Here is a 27,419-nt window from a genome sequence, read left to right as displayed (position 1 = left end):
TGAAAAAAGGCAAAACCTTTTTTTTTTTTTTTTTGCAAAATTTTGGCCGGTTTGACATTGAAAGGATCATTTGCAACAATTGCTACTGGAAAGAAAGCTACTAGTAAATAAGAAATGTTTGAAAAGAAGACCAAGAACAACATACATAGACAACATAAAAGAATAAACAGGTCAAATAAAAGTATAGTTCAAGTATTTGAGAGATGTGGTGATCCCTGACAGCCAACCTGCTATGAGTGGATGGCACCCAGTGATGATGAAGTACACTCAATTTATAGAACAATTTTGGGTAAATAGTTTTAAGGCCCAGATCTCAAAACAAGGATGACTTTTATTGTCAGTTATCAATTTCTGTATTCTTAGCTTAGTTATGCCAAAAAATTCTACTTCGTGCAAAACAGGCAGTAAGCACACCCCCCCCCCCCCCAAATAGCAATAAGATTCTATCACAAAGTGTTACGTCTACTTTGACCTCTTTCACAATATTTTTAAAGAATTACTCTGTTCAGAAAAATTATAGTGTTACTTCCTTACCTTATGTGAGGGATTTTTTTCAATTCCACCCTCAAAAACTTGTGCAAACTTGCAGATTTCCCTTTCACCATACTAAAAGGCACCTTGAGAACCTCAAGAATCCTTCTTGATATAGGAATTTTTTGTCAGCCTTTGCTTCACCTGGTGAATAAAGAAAACCAAATCAATGTTAACATAAAACATATTTCAATGTCTTACTGAGAGGAAATGTGTGCCTGAATATACTGAAAAATTAATATTTACACAAAGAAAACCTATTCATGTCAAAACTTTATCACATAGACATATAACACATTCAAATTAAGATGGCCTCTGTTTAAAGCGTGAAATAATATACTGTTACCTGGGAAATATATACCACAACATGTTGAGATTTAGTGAGGCAGTGGAGTATAGTACTTATTATTTGACATACATACAGAGAGAAAGTACTCATTCCCCCCATAAAAAATTACCAAAAACCAAAAAAGGTACACAGCCATAGTCACATAACATCTTTAGGTATTACTGATAAAATGCTTATTGAAATCTAAGATCTAATATACCAAAGATTGGACACTCGGCAATTCTTCAAAGGGTAATCCGATTAACTGTGGAAAGACGTTCGTACGGCGGAAGTAGTCAGTCGCGTTGTGATCGTGCGCAGGTAGAGCTCTGTTGCATGTGGGCGATTTCAAGGTAGGTAAATTACCTCTTTTAGTCTTGTAGTTTCTCTGAGAATGTATGTGCAGAAGGGAAAACTAACAGGGTTCACTTGTGTGTAAAATATGCAATATTTTGGAGCAGATATTATCGTGAAAATTTGCCTTCAATCCGTTGTTGCATTCAAATTAGCAATATGGCGACAGACAAGCGAGTTTGAATGCTTTGTTACCTAAGGTCTAACACGGGGAGTTTAACTTTATGTACGTTGGTTTTTATATTACTGATGACTGAATAACACTGTCGTTTTATTGGTTGATAATTTAATTTATAGTAGCTTAGTTTTCTATGAAAATTTAAACAATACTTCGGGCAATAAAGCAAAATGGCGGTGCTGATCATAATCGCCGGGGTTAAAATGCACAGCCGAACACGAAAGTGGATCTATACAATGCGTTGGCAGTTAACTGTGTCCATCTAAAAAAGTAGTGGAAGGTCGTAGGGTCAAACTTAGCTAAAATTTAGCTTTTTTTCTTAGGAATATTTAACGGTAAAAATGACAATAACACAAGATGGCGGCGACTTTTGTTATCGATGGGCTTCAAATGCACAGCCGAACACGAAATAAGATCTGTACTATGCATTGGCAGTTAAACTGTGTTCATCTAAAAAAGTAGTAGAAGGTCGTAGGGTCAAACTTAGCTAAACTTAAGCTTTTTTTCTTAGGAATATTTAACGGTAAAAATGACAATAAAACAAGATGGCGGCGACTTTTGTTATCGATGGGCTTCAAATGCACAACCGAACACGAAATTAGATCTGTACTATGCATTGGCAGTTAACCTGTGTTCATCTAAAAAAGTAGTGGAAGGTCGTAGGGTCAAACTTAGCTCAAATTTAGTTTTTTTCTTAGAAATATTTATCGGTAAAGATGACAATAAAACAAGATGGCGGGGACTACAACTGGTGATATTTTTATCCAGGATTTATACCTAAGTAATGAGAAGATTGCGTGAAAATGTGCCTCACATCCTTATTTTTATTTTTTGTTTTCAGATGCCATTAAAATGGGTCAAGGCCCGCAGGAGAAAAAATAAAGAGCAAAATCTGGCAGCAAAATCAAAAGGTAAGCTTTCTGGTCTATAACTAGAACTTTTTAGTTTATGGAGTTGAAAGTAAAATGTCTTACATACATGGGCACTATCAATCTGTCCCTTGTGTGTCATGCTCAGTGAGATATTTCCACTGTACCGACAACATTATTACAAGTATCGGATTTCCACTGTACCAACATTTTTACCAGTATCGGATACAAAAAGGCAGGTGCAATCACCACAGTGGATTGAGTGGAATTATACAAATGACAAATAATAAGAGACTAGCACATGTCAGAACCTTTTTGACAGTAAAATATTATTTTATTATTTCGGGTGAATGTCATAATGCAAGTGTTGCAGATGATTTAGATGCACCACTGTCAAGTTTGCAAAGTGATTGTAAACAATCAAAAAGACACACAGGTGTATTAAATAAGCAAAATGGTAAGCTGCCCGAAATTAAATATTTAATTTTTGCTCGATAGTTTTACAAGTGCAGGAAAAGCTAGGTCAGTGTTGTCCGTACAGTGGACTTTAACATAACATGAGCAATTAACACGTCAGCATCTTTTTAACTGTGTGATAATTTTTTTTTTCAGATATATGTTGCAATGGAAGTGATTCTGATGACGACGTACCTCTGTCTAGTTAACTCGGTGCTACTCAAGAACCTGACAGGCACATTGATATTTCAGCAAATGAACCACCATGAAACTAGCCATATGTTGTTCTTCATGAAAAACAAATATATCACTATAAATTGTCTCCCTTCTGTAAACTCTGAAGTCAAGTCTAGGTTGGAATTAGTCAGTAGTGCTCTTAACAATAGATAAATATTATCATCACGTGCATAATTTTTATTGAATGAGATATTAATGTTGAAACAAGTCAAAATAGGGGGAAAATGCTATAATTCTTTGTCATGTGAAACTAGTACTCCTAAATAAATTACCTATCTGTTGTGATTGTGTAACAGTCAGTGGTATCTAAAGGTGTTAACATTTTTATTTGCATTTCAATATCTGTGCCTTATTAAATCTATAATAAAATGCTTATGAACAGAATATGACTTGTATTATGTTACTTTATCAGCCGGAAATGAATGATCAGTTTTAAATGCTAAATCTGATGAAATATTGATAATTTTTAGCAGTCCTCTTTTATTTAGTCATTTTTAGTGAGATGGAAAACAAAATTGTTACACATATTATTCTTCCAATACATTCTGTGGAAGATGTTCAAAAGGCATATGTTTCAAAACAGATTTTGCAGAGTTTAAAAATATGTGCATGATTATGAAGTCGCAAGGAAACTATATTGCATGTGTTCTAAAAATATGAAAAAACGAGTTTACTTTTATTTGATTGTCAGTATAAAGATATGTCTTACCTTTCACTATCATTATGAAGTAGGTACCCAAATTAGTGTTTGTGAAAGTGAAATTAAAAACTACTTTTTCTTAAAGGATTTTTTTTCAGTCCTTTTTGTTTCACCGATTTGCTACGAATATTCTGGTGAATTTGAAGTGATTATGCTCTAAAAGAATGACCGCTAATAGTGACGAAGTTTTACAAACAGGCATAATAGATCAAGTTTCTGTTTTGGTGTAGCTTCACCATTCAGTTTCTCCCAGTGATTAGCATGACCTTATTGTCCAAAACGGCATCGAATATCACTATCTGTTACGTTGATGATCTCGTCACGTTTCCGGCTATATCTCCAAGTTGAGTCAATTTCTATAAAATGGCAGCTGTTGTTACAGGTAGTGCGCTATTGGGTATTGCCTCCTCTGAATATAAAGTATTAAGACAACTACGAAATGTAAACAAACTGTACATCTTTAGAACTTTTTAATAAAAAAACTCCACGTGTGCCATTGCTTATCCAATATGGCGGATCTACTTGACGACGATGTGGCGTCCGCGAGAATGCACGAGAAATCACGCTATTCGCTAAACACGGGTTAGGTACAATGGGGATTAAAATTAAGCCCGGCTATCAAAACAACTTAAGGGGAACAATAGAGCAATGTTTACCCGTACGAACGTCTGGTCAAAGGGAAAATGCCGCTGTCCAATCTTTCTGTTTATTAGATCTTAGTTGAAATCAACAAGGCAGGTGCACAGTTTGATACTTACATATGTTGAATTAATATGAGAAGTGTACTATACAAGCGTCAGTTGTCTACATTACTCTCTACTGATACATCATTGTTGTCCTTTGTACCCTTTTGTTATTCTCAGTACCCCATTGTTGTTATGGCTATATAAGCTGGTCCTCAGTGGGTAACCAGCAAGTATATAGAAGAAATAGGCTCAATACACCAAAGTCAAGCTTGTGTTAGTTAAAACCCAAAGCTGCTCATGGCAGCAGGGTGGGCTTACTAAAGCTATCTCTACATACAACAACCATATTTTTAACTCACCAGTTAACATTGGCTTGTTGATAAAGAAATCTTTATCATGAAGAATCCACACTGCTATTCTTCTCCATCTTTCTGGCAAGGCAGACATGTTTTCCATTTTGAGGAATCCATTTTCATCAAAGACCCTGGGCACCAGCTTCATGTCTACAGGCTCATTCAATTCATTCAAACAGAACTCCACAATAGGTTGATATATAGGAAGTACTGGGATGACTCTTGCCATGTGGGGACCACCAAGAATTATCTGTACAGCTGCTAAAACAGCCTTCTTTGAGGAATGCTGACATTTATTTTTCAATTTCTCTGCACAGTATTGAATACCATCTGCTTTGTAAAGACTTGGTGGAATCTTCTTAACATACTTGTCAATTTGCTCTATTTCTAACCTTCCACACAACTCCACAATCCTTAAACATGCATTCCCTTTTGGCTTCATGACATTTAATGATTCCTCCTTCATCAGACCAGACTGGAAACAACTATCAAGTATTCCACTGAAGACTTCATAATAGCCATGACGGCACATCAAATCACAAGTAATGGAAAGCAATTTGAAAGGGGGGATATTTCTCCCTTGGTTTTGCACTAAATCAACCACTTTTTTTAAAAAAGCAATATTTGTATTGCAATCTATTAGTAGGTAAGCATGAACTAATCTATAACCACCGTCCCCATGGATATCTTGTGCATTAGCCACAAAGTTCTCAACTACTTTCAACAGCATTTCATGATCTGAATAATTCATTACACTTAATTCCCATGTAATACCAATTTGATGTCTCAATGGCAACAAGGATGCGTGCTTCTTAAATATCTCAGCAAGTTCTGTAACATATTGTACATCCATGAAACCTTTATTCAACTTCTGCTTTTGGGCTAAGCCCAACATCCACTTAATGCACAGAAATGCACGTATCTTGTATTCTTCAGTTCCATCACGAAGCAGAATCTCCAACCCCTTCCATAAAATGTCAGAGGGCACCAAATATTCAACATTATGACAGAGTTGGACATACCTGTACACTTCTCTCGGCTCAGAGAATTCACTGTTGAATTTCAGCTCCTGTAAAAAATGTCTTACATCATTTTCATCCACCCATTTTCCTCCCAGTTCACAAGAATAGTATGTTGCAGAGTGTAGAACACTAACAAGCCAGTGAGTTTCTTTGCCTCCAAGTTCTTTCCTCTCTAGCTCTGCCTCACTCATCAAGTGCTTCAAGAAAATCCTTATCTGCTCTTCGAAGTATTTCTGCTTGTGTAGTAAAGACAGATGTAACCATCCGTATCTGGCCTCTATCCTAGACTCAACATGCCATTCGGACCATACCTGTGACATGTGTCTCTCCAGTTCCTTATAAAACTGAAGGATTTCTGGAGATGGCTGAATTAAAACCCCAACTACCAACAATCCGATTAACAGACGTGGAACACTTCCCTCCATCAAACCTTTGTTGAGGATGGTTAGCAGGGCTGATGATATCCTGTCATCTTGTAGAAGATGAGTGTTTTGATATCTTGGCGAATCCCTCAAACATTTAAGACTAACGACTGCATATATATACCGTAGAACTCCGTCAAGGTCCTTTTCAGCTTCATGAGCTCCGTTCTCGTAATCACTAATAATCTCCCCTTCGCTCCTACCATCTTGAATGAGGTACCTCTTCGCGTTTCTTTCAAAATGCATTTTTGTGTCTCTGATGATGCCCTCATATTCATTGATTGTTTTTGTAGTAGAGTATGACAGCTCAGTCCCAGTGGTAACTCTCCCCAACGACCAACCCCATATCTTGTCAGGGCTTCGCCTTCGTAGTTGAGAGACGGCACATGTAAATCGCTGTGATTGGTGGCATTGTGAGGGTTGTGCCAAACACTGAGTTATTCTACCAACAAAACTGTGTCGACTACAACTTCGGTAGACATATCTCAGTGCCGAATAAAACATGATTACATGATTAAAATGTTCCCAGTACTGAACACGTCCATGGCCTCCACCTCGACCACGAGGCAGTTGAGGCAAGCTCGCATTTGTAGAAACGGCAGGCCAGGTCACAAGATGGCGGAAAACGGCATTTCAGGCTACGAGGAAAAAATGACATAAAAAGCGGAACCTCATACTAGAGAATAAACACCCCTTTCAACGCAATTTTCACGTGAACAGCCAAAACCTGTATTTTTTATATCATGTTACCTTTTCTCAAGCATCTGCTCTGGCTATAATTAAGGGCACGGGTTCTTTTAAAAACTTAGAGGGATAATAACTGTTCATTTTGGCCAAAAAATGAATTTACTGGGGTAAACAACAAATTTTCAAGTCTTACTAATGGTCAATGAACACATCCCAACATTCAAAGTCATTCCCTGTTTTTTTTTCTGAATTTTTTTTTTTTTTTTTTTTTTAATATTCTCTTAGCTGGCCTATGCTAGAAAGTATATCAAATTGATGTCATCACTCAGCTGGCTCTGGTACAAAGTAATTTTTTAAAGGCATTATTGATTGACAAAAAATGTCTCTTTTTAAAAAATAATTTGTCAGTGGAGATTTTAGGGGATAGTGAAGAAACAATTAAAACTGACAGCTCATCAAAGGGATTCCTGGATAAATGAGATTATCTGTTTACCCCACTTCTACCTGGAGATGTGCCTTCATTAAGGCTAACAACATGATTAACGGGGGGAGGGGGGAGGTTAAAACAACAAAGAGTGACAGTACGTTCATCAAAGGGATTCCTGGATAAATGAGATTATCTGTTATCCCTATCTCTACCTGGTGAATATTTTGATCTAAGGGAGGCATTTATAATTTTTCTTAGTGTCACATTGTTTATTCTCAGTATTATATTAATTACAGGGGGAATTGTCCGGGGGTCGGTTGTCCAGGGGGTAATACCCCGACGTGGAGGATTGTCCCTGGGGGGGGGGGGGGGGGGCTGATCCCTGCGACCACGTCACATCCAGCTACCTAGCGCGTTCAAATATTTTTTCAATTTACCATCCTTTCGCTGTCCTTTTCTCGAATCCTTTAATTAATATGTACAGTTAGCAATTATTGATAATCTCACATAAAGTGGTTGTGGCTTCAAAATACATTTATTTAAGACATATAAAACAAAATACGTATCTAAGCTCACATATAACATGGCACCGACAACAGACGAGATTGGCCACTCACAGGCCAGCATAATGTTATAATTATGATATTTATTCTTGCAAATATAAGTTAGATTTTACATGGACTATAGAAGAGTGATAAAAGTAACTAAAACACATTATGACATTATCTACTAACAACATAAAGAAGATTTAACTGAATAAATTATGAAATCAATCTGCTCTTTAAAATAGTTCAATAACATAAAATAAGAATTCAATTATTAGAACATAAGATAAATCAGTATAAAGTTTAAAGTATTGACGTTTATAAATTTAAATTCTTGGGAGTCCATGGGATAAAAGTCTTTGCTCAAACAAGTTTTAGAATATAAAAATTCTGAGGGTGTCTTGGGGAATGCGAATATTCTATAACTTTTGGTATAATAAATGATTTGGTTTATGATCTTCCAGACATGCTCTTCCATACACATACATACATACATACATGAATATTTAACTACATTTATCATCGCGCTGTTTTGTACAGGAATGGAATTTGTCTCTTTAAGGCCGGGGTTAACTGGGTGTTTGGATACAGTATCTTAAATATGTAGTGATACATATACAGTAGGTAGGACACAAAAATATTCTAGTAGAAAACAAAATAATTCTCATTTATTGCAATTAATATAACAAAAAAAATCCACATTTGTATGTTTATGTCAGACAAAATGCCACAGTTACAATCTACACGTGTTTGCAAGGACACTCTTTTTTTTTTTAATTCAATTTTTTTTCCTTTAAAAGGAAGATTTTTTTACTCTCTTATCTCGCAGAACCCGAAGTTAAAATTGTATTCGGTTGATACAAATTGAAATACAGGGTGTCCCAGTATAAACGTAACCCAAAGATGTGAACGCCGTTTATTTTCTGTTTACAAATTATATACAATTCATATTTATCTGAAAACTGCAGAAGTTAGCAAATCTACTGCTACAAACAACATGACACGTGCTCTACTGGCAAAGATTTTGTCGTCATTTATAGAAAATACTCCAAATGTGCTCTGTTTTACATTGTCTTTCAATTCAAAATGTAGTTTCATTAAGTAGTAAACATTAGAATGTCATTTCGAGGACTAGCGAAAACTTTCTTCAAATTTGTAAAGTGTATTGAACGAAACTGATCTGGGCACTCAGTCGTATGTATGCAGTCACAGACTACATATTCCTCCGTTTAAATCGCACCGCACGCACAGTCTGTTGTCACGTGGTCTTCTGACCCACCTGTCCATCAATCATCACTGTACTAAATATAAACATGTCAATCATACACTGTAAATCTACAAAGCTCATTAAGTTTCCTGTTATAACCTTTCAGCAAAATTGAACTAAATGTAACGTACACCATACCACCAAGGAAAATTTCAAATTTTACATTAAAAGAAAAGAAAAAAAACAAAAACAAGGGCAATTAGAAAAGATCTCATGTTGAGCGATCTTTCAATATTTGATTTTTAAAAGCTTAAAAGCTTTCAAGTAAGACAATTTTTTTTATCAGCGATAAGACAAAAAGAAGATATCCTCCAACAGAAGTAAATGTTACTGCAAATAAAAGTACTAAGGACTAAGTCGGTTATAAAAACTTTATTTAACTGGGGCCTACCAAAAGTTGCATGCTTTGTATACATGTATGTGTGGATATAGCTGTAGAAGTAAAGCTATCGCCTGCGTCCGTCGTCGTCGCCCTGCATATTTCACTGTTATAGCAATAAATTGATAAAAGTGTGGCTTTTTTTTTTTTGTAATACTCAAACTTACTGGAGTAATTCATATTATGATAAATACAGTCCACGTTTAAATGGCAGATATATTGGGTCTTTTTTTTCCTTAAATTATCCCGCTTTTTTTTTTTTTTTTTTTTTTTTACTTTTCTGTTATACATTGTAATTTAAGATTTGTTAACGCAATAAAAGGAAAACCCCGTGACCTATCATACTGAAATTTACAGAATCACTTTTTAGCATGAGTATTAAAATACAGGCCAAGGATAAATGTCAACTTTATCGGACCACATTTGGCAAAGGTTATCCCATGTCCCCCTTTCCTTCGAATGGAATGTGTCGTCTCTCCTGACGCTCTGCTTTCCGTAGTTGTTATAACTACAGCTTGCTGGAGTCCGTCTTAACACTTTCTTGCAAAAATAATTTGTAATCGGATATACATAAATATTCTGTCGTTCAAGAGTCTAGATTTATGATTTTAGTCGCTACGAGAGAAAATAATAAAGCTTGATAAAAGTATTGATCAAATAGACCCATGATCATTAATATAAAGCGTGTTATTATAAACAGGTAATAATTTACAAATAATTAGCTTCACTTGTTTCGGCTTCTCGATCCTAGACAACGTCTCGACGTGAATTCCCAGAAAATGTATCGCCTGCAGGGCCTCAAGTACGGTTACCACTGTTACATGGTACTCTTTTTTCATATAAATGAAATTCATGACATTTGGACACTCTTGAAATATGTGCATTCAGTATAAAAAGTTTTGAGTATCTAAAAAAATTTGACCTATGTACATGGGGATTATATGGTAAAAGGTCCACTTTTTCAGAAAAAGAACCCCCCCTTTGAAATTGCCTGCACAATATGATGAAATTCATGGACAACGTCACAATCATGTTGAGAAAGTTTCTGAGGTCAAATACATTAGCATTAACCCTGTTGTAACTCAACTTCCTCTATGCTCCCGGACAATTACATACCTGTCATCATTGACAATTGCCAGAGAGGGAGATTCCCACGCATGCCCTACGTCCCCCACCCCTACACACACACACACACACACACACATACACACACACACACACACACATAAAAAGATTATTTTGGAAAGTAACGCCTCGGTTAGAAATGAGTTGTTAGCAGTTTGCTAAGAAAATAGTTTGACTATACAAAATGATATAGAAAAATAAAACCGGCAATTTAAAACTTTATTATATTCCAATTCAAGTCTTTCAATGTTTCAAGAATTTCATCGGCTGTTTTACAACTTGGTCATACTAACAGCCTGTTTTAATCAATAATTAAAACAAGTTAATATTTGCGCTCCAGTATTTCATTCTCCATTGTGTGGCTCTCGTCGGGGATTCAGCTTATTGCACACCTCAGGTAGAGGTGACAATCAACTTACTGGAACATTTGTGAAATATTGTTGAGATTTCTTTGTGAAGTTCCAAATATCTCATTTCGAAAAAAATTCATTTTCTAATTAAAAAAATTAAAAATTAAAAAAATCATTCTGTCCCTCAATCCGCAATCTGCACTACTCTTGTTTAGCCCATTAGGGACAGTTCAGCAAAAGCACGAAATCTCATTCATTAGCACTTCTGTCTTATGTTTTCTGATGTATTCTGGATAATCGCAAATAGGCCCTAGTGCATATATGAAAATGTGCAACATTTCCTGCAAGTCGGCAAACATACTTGATGTGATAATCGCCGACATTTTGTGTAGTTCAAAAATAGCAAACTTTTGCTTCTTGTAAATTCTGTCGACACTGCGTAGGGATTTTACGTCGTTTTTTTCACGTGCCATTACGTTGTGTGCAAAAACGCTAATTTCAATGAAAAATGCCGATAATTTCTTTCTCCTTTAATTTTTTTAAATTTCTATTTCAAGACATGATAGAAGAGTATGTAAGCTTCAATTTTATTCATTGGGGCAACATTTCAGAGGAAGAATTTGATAGAGTAAATCAGCGCTAATTTATAGCCTAACGTCACGATGATTTTTTAGCATAACAACAGCATTACATTTGCTGGAACTTATTTTAATTTTAGTTCCTTTCGTAGCGTTGACGCTTTGCCAGTTAATTTTCTAGTGCTGCGTTTTTAGTAATGGCGCTCTTTCTCAATAGACGCCATCTTTGAATTCGAAGTTAATCTTTGTGAATTAGGCTACTATAGTTGAAACATATGGTAGTTATATAGGTCTAAGTAGGAAAGATAAATCTGAACAGATTTTTTTAGAGACAAAAGCTGTAAAAGTTTGTATAACTTGGTGTGTTTAAGTTAAAGGACAACAGTAAACACCCGAACGCACTCAAAACTCAATTTCCCCCGACTCTCCCAAACCTTTTATACCATCATCATACCCTCCCCCATAATATTTGTGCCGTTTTATTTCAACATATTTCCTTTTTATCCAACTTTCTCTATTGAATGGTTCGTCGACATCTAATTTAAACTAAAATATCATATTGTCATTTCCAATGACTTATTAGATAATTTCTTTATGAACTTTTTATCCCCCCTCCCCGCCTCGCGTTATGTCTTCACTAACACAATGAGGTGATATTTTGTGGAGTCCGTCACAATCATGGTTGAGACAGCATCAGAATCAAAACACCGAAGTCTCTATCGTAAGGTCTACTTGGTCAAACATAGCAAAAACTGCTCAGATATTCAAATCAGTGGACCTTATTGAGTCATATCAAGAAAGCCATAATGTCGTTTCAATTTGGGGTTGATAAGGATCTGAAGTTAATTTTCGTCTGACAGTTTTTAAAATATACTGAACACAAACGTCGTCCAATGTATTTTTAATGTAGTAAAGTACAAATGAAGTTCCATCCGTAAAATATTGGTGAGAGTTGAAAAGAAAAGGCAGTCACTTCAGCCAGCCACCTCCCCCTACCATGAATGTAATGGGATGGACAGCCTGGAAGGAGACGTCACTGCCTCAGTGCTGAGTGATCAGGAAGTGGAGCGAAGGCGGCTTAGATATTAAGTATACGAATATCGTAATTTCAGCCATATCAATATAACGTTTTAAGAAACCAATGTTAGGTATTTGGTGATTTATTTTTGAAAAGCTTAAGAGTGGTTTTGATCATTTCCCAACATTTTCCCCACGTACCATTTATTTCCTCCTTCACTTCATCTCATCAAGTCTCATAAAACAAAGGAAGATGCAGTTGCACTTCATGTTCAGTATTTTGAACTTCGTCGGTAGAAATAGTAGTGGCAGTGGAAGTTTACCGTGAGAAATGGCCAAGGAGGGGAAAATGCTGTGAAATGTCTTGTGAGAGTCTGGCAATTGACATGTTGATATTTAGTGAGCGGTTGGTAGTGGAATTATAGAATATGTCATAGGTATAGTAACAAACATCCATTTCCTAAGTAAAGAACATAATTCAAGTATTAAGGGGATATAGTAATACACTTCCATTTCGAATATTGGCAAGATTCGTAAATTAAGATTTAACATTTCATTTCAATAAAATGTGTGAGCTAAATTGTAGTTGTATTGATTTCTGCGTGACATGTTATAAGATCAACCATTCAATGCATAGGGGGCGAACTGATGACCCGAAATGCTGTTCTGAACGGGTTTGAAAACGCTTTGTCCACAGGAATCTTTTTTGTTTTTTTGTTTTTTTATCAATATAGCATCAGGAATTTGAGGTGATTTGCTAATTATATGTAACATATTTAAAACGTAATGATATATCAGAAAACATGGTCATCAGTTAAAAACTTGCTTTATTGTATTGAAGTATGTTGTATACTATCGTAGTGTTAAGTTTGTCACACGTGACATTTGCGAAATGGTACTATTTGTGGTATTCTTCAGCAAGACAGCAGGGGGTGACTTTCTAGTTTGGATGAGAATAAAGTACGCTAAAATACACAAATTTTATGTAATATTCAGCAATTTCACCTAAATCACCAATGAACACATTATCAAATCCATTTATAAATTCTACAAGTCCGGTGTCGAATTCTTAATTTCTGTTTTTAGTAAACTTCAGTCTCATTCTCTAAATGTACTGAAATAAAAAATGAGACGACTTACGCTCATTGTGTGTCTTTCTTTCAATGTTCAGAAGGAAAAAAAGGATTATCGTCTCTTGAAATTTGAGTATTTGCTGTCTTGTTGAGTAAGAGATGCCATTTTACGAATCAAGATCGATTATTTTATTTCTCAGGTGAAGTATGTAGAATTAAGAAATTTAATTTCTATTTGAGAAAAATCCCTTCTTGAAAAGCTGATTTCGTTCATGTAAATACCACTCATATGATGGAAAAGACACTATTTTCGTGTTTTACTTATCTCTGAACGTAGTTCTTACAATGTAAAATATGTACACGTTTTATCCTGAAATATATGTTTTCTGCCATTAATCTGTTGAACAAATACATTTATGAGAATGAAAATTGCTTTATTTTCCAAATTTAACTGTTTTCGGCAATTCTGTCTTAACAGCATCATTCTATCGACCAGATGAAGCAGAAATTATTGATGTATATTCGAATTTATTCGAATTTATGTTCAGAAGGTTTTTTTTCGAATTGAAAATAGATGTAGGAAATATGAGAAAAATCGTTATCTGTCCCTTGGATTTTAAGCCTGATTTCATGTAAATGTAGTTTGTTTTCTAATTGAAAATGGATGTAGTAGACTATAGGAAATATGAGAAATATCGTGATCTGCCAAATGGATTTTAGCCCAAATTTCATAAGTGAACATGTAGTTTGTTCTGTAAGTAGTTTTTGCAAGGAATTTTTCTATTTATTTCATATTCACTTTACTATCTAATGTTCATTAGTCTTTCCAGTTTGTCAATAGCTGTTAGTATAAACGTTGTATATATATATATATTTTTTTTTTTATGTAGGACTTTTGACACTTTTTTTGCCAAACAAAACGAAAGTGCGTATCCGTTTTTTGCTCCCAACAATAAGTGTTTGACTGAAAAAAGCGTGCAATTTTAAACAGAGCATTTAATAAAAATCTCATAATTGTCATTATTATATAGAAAAAAAAACAATGGCGGATCCAGGACATTTTAAAGGGGTCAGATGTTGACATTTGGAGCGAGATGGAGTATTTTGAGGACTTGATCATGTGAGTCCAGAATGGGTCTCTCTCCTCGGGGAGGGCGGAGACTAGATCCACCATTGTTTTTTTTATTGAAGAAGTTGAAATATTTTGTTTTTGTCATTAAGAACAAACATAAGACCATTAGTGTGGTAAATAGTTTATTTGTCAAGTCGAATATATAAGAATGTTATATTTTTTACACCTGCAAGTGAATTTAAATGCAGACATCATAATATTATACTATATATCATAATATTCTTTTAAATACTAGAACGCTTTTTAACTTGTCGTAATAAAAAGACTGAAGACGATGATATTTTACAGGTATATATTTTATAAATATTTGAATACATAAAAGCAATTTGTATTGCTCTTAATAAAACACTTATTGAATATACAAAATGTCTTAGTGTTTTTACTGATGGCTACATGGCTCAGTGAAAGCCTGGGGTTGGGGTTCGATTCCTGGCTCGGGCACTTTGGAATTACAAAGGGGTGCTATTAGAAATTTTATTTGCTTACTATAAGAAGAAAGTCTACGGGGAGGGTGGGTGGGAACACTTAGAGGAGTAGGTAACGCGCTTGCCTCTGAGACAGAAGGTCCCCAGTTCGATTCCTGGCGCTTCTAGGTCCCAGCAAATTACCTTTTGCAAAAATAAACCCAAATAAACAATTCAAACTACTATAAGAGGATCATACGAATGAGGAAAAACGCGAACTGAGACGGTGGCTCAGTAGGTAAGGCGACAGACTAAGAAGTAGAAAAGGGTGAGCTAGGAGTTGAAAACCTAAGGTTCAAGTCGAGCTGAAGAAAAGAAAGTCAAGAATAAACATGTGACATTTTGCACATCATCTTTTTTATAACTTTTATGTACATTTATTATAACAAATACAAACAACTGCACCATACATATGTATGCAAAATTCAAACATTACGTTTTGGCTCTACATAAAAAGTAATTTTCATAACGACTGCGCAATTTGAGATATAAATTAATCTTAAATACAACTATCTACAACTAAATGTGTGGGAGATTCTATGCATTTTGAAAATTGTCGCTCAAGATCAATCATTTTGGTTTTAAAAAAGTGCTCAAGAACACTGCATACAAGACGACATAATACTGACCAGAACATGAAATTCTCAGGTTTTTACCCAGAGTTAAAAGAGAAAGTTGAAGATTTGACGATGTATTTTACAGTCATCGTTCAAAGTTGAATTTGATGTATTTTTCTTGTGACTGATCCAAAATTTCTCTAGGGACATTTTTTATCCAAATTCAAGGGTGGCAACAGTATAGAAAATTCAAAATGCATACGATCTCATGTAAGCGTTCTCCCCACACGCGGGTACACACTCATGACACCACAACTTACTCTATGTCGCCATGCTGATGATCGCGCACAACACCAAACAGCAGTCAAACATTATTCAATTCTGCAAATTTGATGAGTGCTTTTCTTATAGATAAAAGGATATGTACCTTATATTTTGCGTCATTTTTCTTCTCTTTAAATCTTAAAATAGGATTTTGGTGGCACATTTTTGAGTGAACACTTAAATTTATGCGTCGTGCGAATCAAGAACAGCATGAAGACATGGTCAGTTTACAACCTTATCCCAGTCAATAGTCACTTTGAGAACAGTATGTAAACAAAATTAAAAAGGTTGTGCAAAAACAAGTTTACTTAAAATAACTCTACGGTCACTTGTGCTTAGTGATTCAGAAACACTCAGCAAAAATAACCCAACAGCACGTGCAGGACTGACACCTAATCAGGCCTTTTGTTCTCAATCACTCCTTGATCCCGACCGAAATATAGAATAAAGAAAGTACCAAGTACAAGATCAGCATTAAATAAAACACTGAACTTCTTATTTTTTTATTAAACTTTTAGCCTTACCAATCAAAGTGTCTTCTTTCTGATGAAATTTTGATTTTTCACATTTGATTAGACAAATTCCACAAAACAAAGGGTTTTAAACAATAAATCAGTAAACTGGCCAAATCATACACCATGTACCAAATATAAAAACAGATACGTATGCAGATTTTATGTTAATTCAATAAAGATTTTACTTTGTTTTTAGAGGATTGGCAAAAGTTGACAGTCTACAAAAGTTCGTCCAATTACTAAGAAATACCGATACCCCCTCCCCCCCCCCAAAAAAAAGCTTTGCGACAACTGTGGTTAACGATAAGAATATGATAAGGATTTTTCAAGTTGTAAAAGGATGCGATAAATGCCAGTCCTGCATGTACACTTTAATTGTCAAAGGATGCCAAAATAAAACACTTTGTTTCTCTTAACAATTCCGCTTTGTAACGAAGGCAAAAAGCCAATTTTCCTTCTTAAATAACAAAAACATATAAATTTCGAAAAAAAAAACGACCCAACCCCTGGTTTGATTTTCTGAAAACAAAAACATTTCTACCCCCTCCCAGCAATAAAACTATAGGTCTATCACAGATCAGACATACTACTAGTATATCAAAACACCGGGAACCAAAGGAAGTTTATTCTTACCATGCGTCATATCCATAATTTTAGAAAGGCCTGTTTTAATACGTGTAGGCAATTCTGTAATAACTTGAGCACATTTTACAATTTCATACTTCCGATAATTCTTAAGTGTCATAATTTGGATTACAGTGTTAACAGCTTATTGTAGTTTTATATCTCGGTCATTTCTTCCAATAAAAGATTCTTGTAAAATATTCTTCCAAGAGAAGATTCCTGTATACATTTTACGCACGAGTCTACTTATTTTTTTAAAGTTAACTTCATTAAAATCAATATTTGTATCCATATCCAATTTAATATGAATAAAAATGTATTTTTGAGTGCATAACAAAGCGTCTTATTACATATTTGCCCACACAAAATTTTACAATCAAACATTAAACCGGTCGCACCACTACAGCGCTCTACCTGCACATCACTTAATGATAATTTTACAACAATTGATTTTATATTCTTAGATCACTTAAGCAAGGCACTTTTTTGTTTTAGGATAATTTCAAAGTGTCTTTTCAGGTTCGAGAACTGGCGGTTATGAACAAAAGATTCTAAACGATGATAAAAACATCGTGTGCAGATAGAGTGCTGTACTGCAACCTATTTACATATGTTTAATAATAAATCAGCGACGTGCAGAGTTGACCCTTGGATTTGGTCCATTTTATCAGAAGTTCCATGAATAAAACATTTGTTACACGCTGCACTTCATTTGATACACGCTTTGATGCAGAATATTACAACCCAAAGCAAATATTACATTTCAAACCAAATCAAATGTCAACCCTGCAAGTTTTAACTTTAACTGCAAGTCAAAACTATACGACAAACTTCGACACGCAAGACAACGTTGACATGGGTGCGGGCGCTGGCGAACACGAATCTGATGTCTTTGCTGGGAGTGCGTCCTATTTCATCGTAAGACGGTTGTTACGAGGCACTGAAATTAAATGAAAAATGAAATGGATTAAATAAAATTCATAACAATATCTAAGGATCTGACAAAGTGAAATAAATAATAATAATAACGATGATCTTGTTTGGTTTTTGACTTTCTTAGTTATACATTATTTTGCATATTTTGTGGGTAGAGTGATATAAATTCAGGATTTTATTGCTACATTTGCTTATTAAAAACTCTTCAGAATGATTCTACCAATTACTTTATTCCAATGCATCCATACTTACATGAATTTAGCTCAACTTATTAAAATCAAATACTTTATGTAAACATTTTATTTCAGATTATAATATCAAGAACGGTATGTAATTGAAACTGAAATCAGGAAAAAAATTGAAGTCAAGGGAGGTCGACTATGCCTAGCAAATATACGTTTGCTTTCCTGGTCGCGGCTAGTTCTCTATAAAATAATTTGTTTATTGTCAGTTAACTTTAGTAAACAGGATATATTTGTACAGCTCGCTGTCAAAAAATAAAAAGGCACCCATTGGGAGCTGAGAATGTACCGGTAGTTATCTGCTTTGTCGTCTTGCTTTGTTTAAGACGGAATAACGCGTTCAGACCTTTGGACGGCTGGAATAATCTTCTCACTTCTGTATGAGCAAATACTTTCCTTCTGGAAAAAGCAACATAAAAAGTTATTTAACTTTTCAAGCTCATTTCGGCATTCATGTCAATGAAATATACCCAAGAGCCATTACGCCTGAAGTGGGAAATGCATACTTTTGGATAAAATATCGTCAAAATAAACCGATCAGTGTTGCCTTATATCATCTATACAGTACTTACAACAAACTACAGCAATTCTCAGTGCCAAAATTTCAGTCTACGTGTGGAAATTGTGGCAATGTGGCACGTGAAGCTTCTTCCTCTTCCTACTGACCTTGGTCCTATCTGAATACCTCTCACCAAAATGCTCACCTGGTTTACATAATAATAGCACTGACTGTGGGATTGTGTTAGAGAAGACACGATGCGGCTTGACACAATCTAAACGTTATCATCAGATTATTGCACAAACAAACCATTTTGTTTTGTCCATCTATAGACCTTCATCCCAAATAAATGAGGTTATTATTATTATTAAAGCATCCCAATTAAAACATGATGTCGCCTATTGCTCTAGCACTGTAAATATTTAACACTAGAGTTGTGGCGACTAAGGTTTGTACATGTATATCTAACATTTTTATTTTTATGCAGCAGCACAAATGAACTCAAATATGCTTCTTAGAAAAAACAAATCACATAAGAATCAGTTTACTGAGTTACGCATCATTCGTGAAGGTATTGTTTTCTGATTTCATTGTTCTCTGTTGTCGCGACTCTGTGGTTGCGTGCGACGTTGTATATGTGCGCACGCTTGTTTTTACGTCGCTTATTCTTCTTTGTTACATTAAAATGATACATACGTTACCATGAAGCGTGTAAATATTTATTCTATTTTCATTGGTTTTCTTTCGCTTTGTGGGCCAACACTTATGTCTTTTATTTGTGTTTCATTAAAATAGTGTTGGCGCACAAAAGGAAAGACAACCAATGAAAATAGAATAAAAAATATTTACACGCTTTATGGTAACGTATGTATCATTTTAACGTAACAAAGAAGAATGAGCGACGTAATAACATGCGTGCGCTCATATACAACGTCGGTGACTTGATATCTGTAAGATTCTGCACGGAGAAATGGGAGACATGGCCTAGTTTTTTACCTCTCAAAAAGTTTGCAATATACTTTGTCTTTCAGTGGTCCCCGATTCTTTAATATTACCAATGTTATCACTTTTAACCGCATAAAACACTTTTGGAAGTAAAAGAATCATATTAGAAACTATCACTACACTTTCTTTTTATTATTTTATTTTTATTCATCTTAGTATTGCCACTGACATATCTACTAGTGCCTTAATTTAGGACTCATTCCCAATGACACTATTGGTCTATGTAAATCGATCCAACTCCACAGGGACTCTTGCTGAATGCAATTGGATTGGCTTGCCTCCTTTTGTTATGTACAGACACAGATGTGTCTGTACATATAGCCATCATCTGCGTCTGTCGTCGCCGTCGTCGCCGTCGTGCACTTTTACCGATAACACGATAAGTGGAAAACTGTTTTTTCTTTTGGCTTGAAACTTACAGAACTAATGAATATTCATAATACGCAGGTCAAGTTCGAAAATCGGCATGATTGGCTCATTTTTTAGTGAATTTAGGCTATTTTTTCTCTTTTTTCAGCATAAATGCAGCACCGATAACATGATAAGTGGAAAACCATTTTACTTTTTGGCTTGAAACTTACAGAACTGATAAATATTCATAATACGCAGGTCAAGTTCGAAAATCGGCATGATTGGCTCATTTTTTAGTGAATTTAGGCTATTTTTTCTCTTTTTTCAGCATATATACAGCACCGATAACACGATAACTGGAAAACCGTTTTGGCTTTTGGCTTGAAACTTACAGAACTGATAAATATTTATAATACGCAGGTCAAGTTCGAAAATCAGCATGATCGGGTGACTTGTAGGGAAGTTATGCTGTTTTTTTTTAACTTTTTTCAGCATATATGCAGCACCGATAACACGATAAGTGGAAAACCGCTTTATTTTTTGGCTTCAAACTTACAAAACTGATGAAGATTCATAATCCGCAGATCAAGTTCGAAAATCAGCATGATCAAGCCATTTTTAGGGGAGTTATGCTATTTTTTCACTTTTTTCAACATATATGCAACACATTTTCAAGGTGTGACTTTGAAGTTCCATGATTCTGAAGACCTTTGCTTGTCATGTTTTCTGAAAATCCATGTTACTAATATTCTATTAAATAACAAGGCAGCAAAGCTGTCAAATGTACAGACAGAAAACAGAAAATAAAGATGCAAAAAAGGTCATTTTGTCAATTTTGATGCAATAATAAATAATGCTTATAATAGCACTGTCAGTCAACACTGAATTTTAATCTTGCACAACAGGTAACATGGTCAATAACAGGAGCGGACCCAGAGATATTTTCTGACAGTATTACAAAGTATCTATGTTGATCCATCCTCCATTTTGATGGTGTTCCAACAGAAAAAAATAGATACCAGTCAATTTAAACTAATAACCTGACTGTCTTCCGGAAGACCCAGAAGATGGTCTCAATCCACCCCTTCAATAAGATTACAGTTTCAGGACCATGAGAGTTCAAATTCACATTATGAAAGTCTCAATATTTGAAAAATGATGACAGTGCATAAAATAATATTACATAATGTTTAAAGACATAAAAAACAATATAACTGCTTATGTAGAAATACAGAAAATGTGCAGAGCCCCAGGCAGATGACAGCCTGCCTGGGGCTAAAAGTCACAAATGCAAGTGTTTGAGAAAAAATTATAAAGGAAAACAACAAAACTAGAAAAGCACTTTGAGAGTGCAGACCTCTGCCAAGGCAGCAATTGTTGATTATTAGTGATAATTGATTGATTATTGATCCGGACCACCACCAAAAATTAATCATTGTCCTCTTTGGCCCACTTCCGACAGTTCCTGAAAATTTCTGCAAAATCAGTCCATAACTTTTTGTGTTATGTGGATGACAGACAAACAGGGGTGAAAATATAACCTCCTTGGCAGAGCTTGAGGTAAATATAATTCCAATGAAGCTGCTATTCAAACTTTTAATCTTCCAGTTTGATATATATATATATATATATATATATATATATATATATATATATAACTTATTTGCAATATTAAACAAAATTTACCTGCATAATTATCACTGCTTCCTTATTATTAATCTAGCAGAGAGCTTTACCTTTGGGAGTTTACAGGGAAATATCAACAAGTGTGCTTTACATAATCTCATTTAATGGCCTATTAAATCAAATGACTTTATAACTCTGAAATTAATCTAGTGATACCCAAGGGTAATTTACAGACTGACCCACTCAAAGGTCTTCAGGCCCATAAGTCACACCTTAAGAAAAGCACAAAACCATAATGCCCAAAATAGGAGACTACCAATCCTGATGCAATAATACATTATGTTTAACTGCACAGTCAACATCAACTTATGCACAACAGGTAACACAGACGAAAGTAAAAACATAAGGCTTCAGGCCCATCAGAGTTCAAGTTTATACTTAGAAAGTGCCAGAATGAGAAAAATGAAAATTTCACAAAAAATGCATAAATACAATAAACATGATAATCCAATAGAGCTGGTTTTCTCATGAGCTGAAGGCCAATCCTAAAAATCGTACTTGTAAATTTAAAATTATAATAAGTAGCACAGTTTTCTTTTCATAATGTTTGCAGTAGCAGTGCAAAAAGATTGTCAATTTTGATGTAACAATACATAATAAATTAGAGAATAATTATCACCAATTTTTGTTTATTGACTATAAATAGGATGGACATGTAGAAAATATGATTACCATTTGGCTTCATGTCCATGGGAGCTCCGAGTCCCACAATGAATATGCCAAAAAAGATAATGAATATAACACTAAAATGTATAACTTCCAGAAAAAGAAACCAATTAGACTGCTTTTCTAACTCAGGCTGCATTTTAGTCCTGTGTTTCTTTTTTGAAAGTTTGACAGTCATAAGTAACACGGTTTTTCCATAATGGTCATCAAGGTAGCAGCACCAAAAATTGTGTTTTCTTCTATTTTGATGCAACATTACATAATGCTTAACAGCATAATGACCATCGATTTTTAATAATAAAATATAAGTGTCATGGATTTTCACAAAATGTGACTAGCACGGGTCTTCAAGCCCGTGGAGGTTCTAAGTCGCACCTTGGAAATGCCAATATGTGAAAAATTAAATTTTCACAAAAAACTGTTTAATTGCCAGAAAAATTTACCAAACAGACTGCATTGCATACTGAAGCTGTATTTTAGACCCATGTTTCTTTCCTGTAAGTTTGAGAACAGTAATTGACATGATTTTTGTTAAATGGTCATCATGGGAGCAGTGCCCAAAATAGGGGTTTCTTCAAATTTTGATGCAACATTACATAATGTTTAACAGCATAATGACCATCAATTTTTAATTATAAAATATTAGTATCACGGATATTCAGGAAATGTGACAAGCAAAGGTCTTCAGGATCATGGAACTTCAAAGTCACACCTTGAAAATGCCAATAAGTGAAAAATTAAATTTTCACAAAAAACTGTTTAATTGCCAGAAAAATTAACCAAACAGACTGCATTGCCTACTGGAGCTGTATTTTAGTCCCATGTTTCTTTCCTGTAAGTTTGAGAACAGTAAGTGACATGATTTTCCTTAAATGGTCATCATGGGAGCAGTGCCCAAAATAGGGGTTTCTTCAAATTTTCATGCAATATTACATAATGTTTTACAGCATAATGACCATCAATTTTTAATTATAAAATATTAGTATCATGGTTATTCAGAAAATGTGACTAGCAAAAGCCTTCAGGCCCATGGAACTTCAAAGTCACATATTGAAAATGCCAAAATGTAAACAATACAGCACTGTTCTGAAATGGGTTTATTTCCATTTTTAACACTTTTTAAACATAAAACAAAATAAACAGTTTACTGCCATTTTTATATGACCAATGAAGAAAATTGATGAGAAATTGATGGGAAAAGTATCAATAGAACAGTTTTAAATGCCCAACTTCCTCCATTCTGAGATTCTGAACATAGTGGATGAATGCATCTGACAAACTGCAATGATATGAGTTTATTTCCATTTTTGACACTTTATTACACAATACATGATAACAAGTTTACCATCATTTTTACAAAATCAACTAACAATGTTGTAAAGATGCAGGAAATGCCAAACAAACACATTTACGTATCTTATTAGTTCAATAATGAGACTGTTAACATGCCTAAGAATTGAATGTGAGGAAATGTGAAAAAACAGCATTACCTTTTAAAATAATGGACTGATTATGCTGATTTTCAAACTCAACCTGCGTTTTAGTAAGATTGGCCCCTCCTGTGAGTATAATGACAATTGGCCAATCTGTTTTTCTTATATTGTGTTATCAGTGTTGCATATATACTGAAAAAAGTGAAAAAAAACAGCATAAATTCCCTATAAGTGACCCGATCGTGCTGATTTTCGAACTTGACCTGCGTATTATGAATATTTATCAGTTCTGTAAGTTTCAAGCCAAAGGGTAAAACAGCTCTTCATTTATTGTGTTATCAGTGTTGCAAAAATGCTGAAAAAAAGTGAAAAAATAGCCTAAATTCACTAAAAATGACCCAATCATGCTGATTTTCGAACTTGACCTGCGTATTATGTATATTCATCAGTTCTGTAAGTTTCAAGCCAAAAGGTAAAATGGTTTTCCACTTATCGTGTTATCGGTGCTGCATATATGCTGAAAAAAGTGAAAAAACAGCATAAATTCCCTATAAGTGACCCGATCATGCTGATTTTCGAACTTGACCTGCGTATTATGAATATTCATCAGTACTGTAAGTTTCAAGCCAAAAGGTACAATGGTTTTCCACTTATCGTGTTATCAGTGCTGCATATATGTTGAAAAAAGTGAAAAAACAGCATAAATTCCCTAAGAGTGACCCGATCATGCTGATTTTCGAACTTGACCTGCGTATTATGAATATTCATCAGTTCTGCAAGTTTCAAATCAAAAGGCAAAATGGTTTTCCACTTATCGTGTTATCGGTAAAAGTGCACGGCGACGGCGACGGCGACAGCGACGACGGCGGCGACAGACGCAGATGATGGCAATATGTACAGACACATCTGTGTCTGTACATAAAAATGGTTTTCCACTTATCGTGTTATCGGTGCTGCATATATGCTGAAACAAGACAGCACTGTTCTGCAATGGATTTACTTCCATTTTTAAAACACTTTTTTAACATAAAACAAAATAAACAGTTTTCTACCATTTGTATATGATCAACTAAGAAAATTGATGAGATGGGAAAAATATCAATAGAACAGTGTTAAATGTCCAATTTCCTCCATTCTGAGATAATGAATATAGTAGATGATTGAATCTGACAAACTGCAATGATATTTGTTTATTTCCATTTTTGACACTTTATAACGTAATACACAATAAAAAGTTTACCATCATTTTTACATAATTAACTAACAATGTTATTAAGATGCAGGAAATGTCAAACAAACACTTTTACATATCTTATTAGTTCAATAATGAGACTGTTAACATGCCTAACAATTGAATCTGAGGAAATGTGAAAAAACAGCATAACTTCTAAAAGAATGGCCGGATTATGCTGATTTTGGAACTCAACCTGCGTTTTAGTTAGTTTGACTACTCCTGTGAGTATAATGACAATTGGCCTATCTGTTTTTCTTATATTGTGTTATTAGCGTTGCATATATGTTGAAAGAAGTGAAAAAACAGCATAACATCCCTAAAAATGGCCCGATCATGCTGATTTTCAAACTTGACCTGCGTATTTTGAATATTCATCAGTTTTGTAAGTTTCAAGCCAAAAGGTAAAATGGTTTTCCATTTATGGTGTTATCGGTGCTGCATATATGCTGAAAAAAGAGAAAAAAATAGCCTAAATTCACTAAAAATGACCCAATCACGCTGATTTTCGAACTTGACCTGCGTATTATGAATATTCATCAGTTCTGTAAGTTTCAAGCCAAAAGGTAAAATGGTTTTCCACTTATCGTGTTATCGGTGCTGCATATATGCTGAAAAAAGTGAAAAAACAGCATAAATTCCCTATAAGTGACCCGATCATGCTGATTTTCAAACTTGACCTGCGAATTATGAATATTCATCAGTTCTGTAAGTTTCAAGCCAAAAGGTAAAATGATTTTCCACTTATCGTGTTATCGGTGCTGCATATATGTTGAAAAAAGTGAAAAAACAGCATAAATTCCCTATAAGTGACCCGATCATGCTGATTTTCAAACTTGACCTGCGTATTATGAATATTCATCAGTTCTGTAAGTTTCAAGCCAAAAGGTAAAATGATTTTCCACTTATCGTGTTATCGGTGCTGCATATATGCTGAAAAAAGTGAAAAAACAGCATAAATTCCCTATAAGTGACCCGATCATGCTGATTTTCTAACTTGACCTGCGTATTACGAATATTCATCAGTTCTGCAAGTTTCAAGCTAAAAGAAAAAAGTTTTCCACTTATCGTGTTATCGGTAAGAGTGCACGGCGACGACGGCGACGGCGACGGCGACGACAGACGCAGATGATGGCTATATGTACAGACACATCTGTGTCTGTACATAAAAATTGATGGTCATATATGCTGTTAAGCATTATGTAATGTTGCTTCAAAATAGAAGAAAACACAATTTTTGGTGCTGCTGCCATGATGACCATTATGGGAAAACCGTGTTACTTATGACTGTCAAACCTTAAAAAAGAAACACTGTACTAAAATGCAGCCTGAGTTGGAAAAGCAGTCTAATTGGCTTCTTTTTCGGGAAGTTATACATTGAAATATTCATTAACTTTTTGGCATATTCATTGTGGGACTCGGAGCTCCCATGGACATGAAGCCGAATGGTAATCAAATTTTCTACATGTCCATGCTATTTGTAATCAATAATCAAAAATTGGTGATAATTATTCTATAATTTATTATGCAATGTTACATCAAAATTTACAATAATCTTTTTGCACTGCTACTGCAAACATTATGAAAAGAAAACTTTGTTAATTATTTTTATTTTTAACTTATGAGAATGATTTTTAGGATTGGCATGCAGTTAAAATTAGAAAGCTAGGTCAATTGGGTTATCGTTTATTATTGAATTTATGCAATTTTGTGTGAAATTTTCATTTTTTTATTCTGGCACTTTCTAAGTATAAACTTGAACTCTGATGGGCCTGAAGCCTTATGCTTTTACTTTGGTCGGTGTTACCTGGTGTGCATAATTAAAATATGATGTTGACCTTGCAGTTAAACATAATGTATCATTTCATCAGAATTGGTAGTCTCCTATTTTGTGCATTATTGTTTTGTGCTTTTCTTAAGATGTGACTTATGGGCCTGAAGGGTCTTTGAGAGGGTCAGTCTGTAAATTTCCCTTGGGTATCACTTAGCTAAGCTGTGAGTTATAAAGTAATTTGCCTAATTGATTATTAATAGGCCATTAAATGAGATTACATAAAGCACACTTGTTGATATCTCCCTGTAAACTCCCAAAGGTTAAGCTCTCTGCTAGATTAATAATAAGGAAGCAGTGATAATTATGGAGGTAAATTATGCAGGTAATTTATATATA

General features: G+C 34.6%; 2 protein-coding genes and 1 long non-coding RNA gene across 6 annotated transcripts in view; 1 reads left to right on the top strand and 2 right to left on the bottom strand.

The window, feature by feature from the left end:
* Positions 1-6,730, bottom strand: part of LOC106176769 (uncharacterized) — a 226,984-nt gene extending 220,254 nt beyond the window's left edge. For 3 of the 4 annotated variants that reach the window (XR_015334219.1, XM_087012306.1, XM_087012308.1), the window contains exon 1: positions 4,699-6,730. Coding sequence is in view for 2 of the 4 variants with exons in the window: in XM_087012306.1 (XP_086868432.1) it covers positions 4,699-6,640 (1,942 nt within the window). In the remaining 2 variants the exon portion in view is untranslated. Of the gene's footprint in view, positions 1-534; positions 676-4,698 lie in introns of all 4 variants that reach the window. The other variant, XR_015334220.1, reaches the window with a different exon arrangement.
* LOC147762101 (uncharacterized) overlaps positions 1-27,419 on the bottom strand; it is a 214,773-nt gene that overhangs the window by 167,197 nt on the left and 20,157 nt on the right. The window lies entirely within an intron of this gene.
* On the top strand, positions 1,057-3,337 carry LOC147762103 (uncharacterized). Its single transcript, XR_015334033.1, has 3 exons — positions 1,057-1,212; positions 2,233-2,302; positions 2,873-3,337. It is a non-coding gene; the product is annotated as an uncharacterized LOC147762103 (long non-coding RNA).

This window comes from Lingula anatina, chromosome 4, assembly GCF_051362555.1.
Source record: "Lingula anatina isolate TDL-2025a chromosome 4, LinAna3.0, whole genome shotgun sequence".
NCBI lineage: Eukaryota > Metazoa > Brachiopoda > Lingulata > Lingulida > Lingulidae > Lingula > Lingula anatina.
This window is presented reverse-complemented; position numbering and strand designations above follow the sequence as displayed.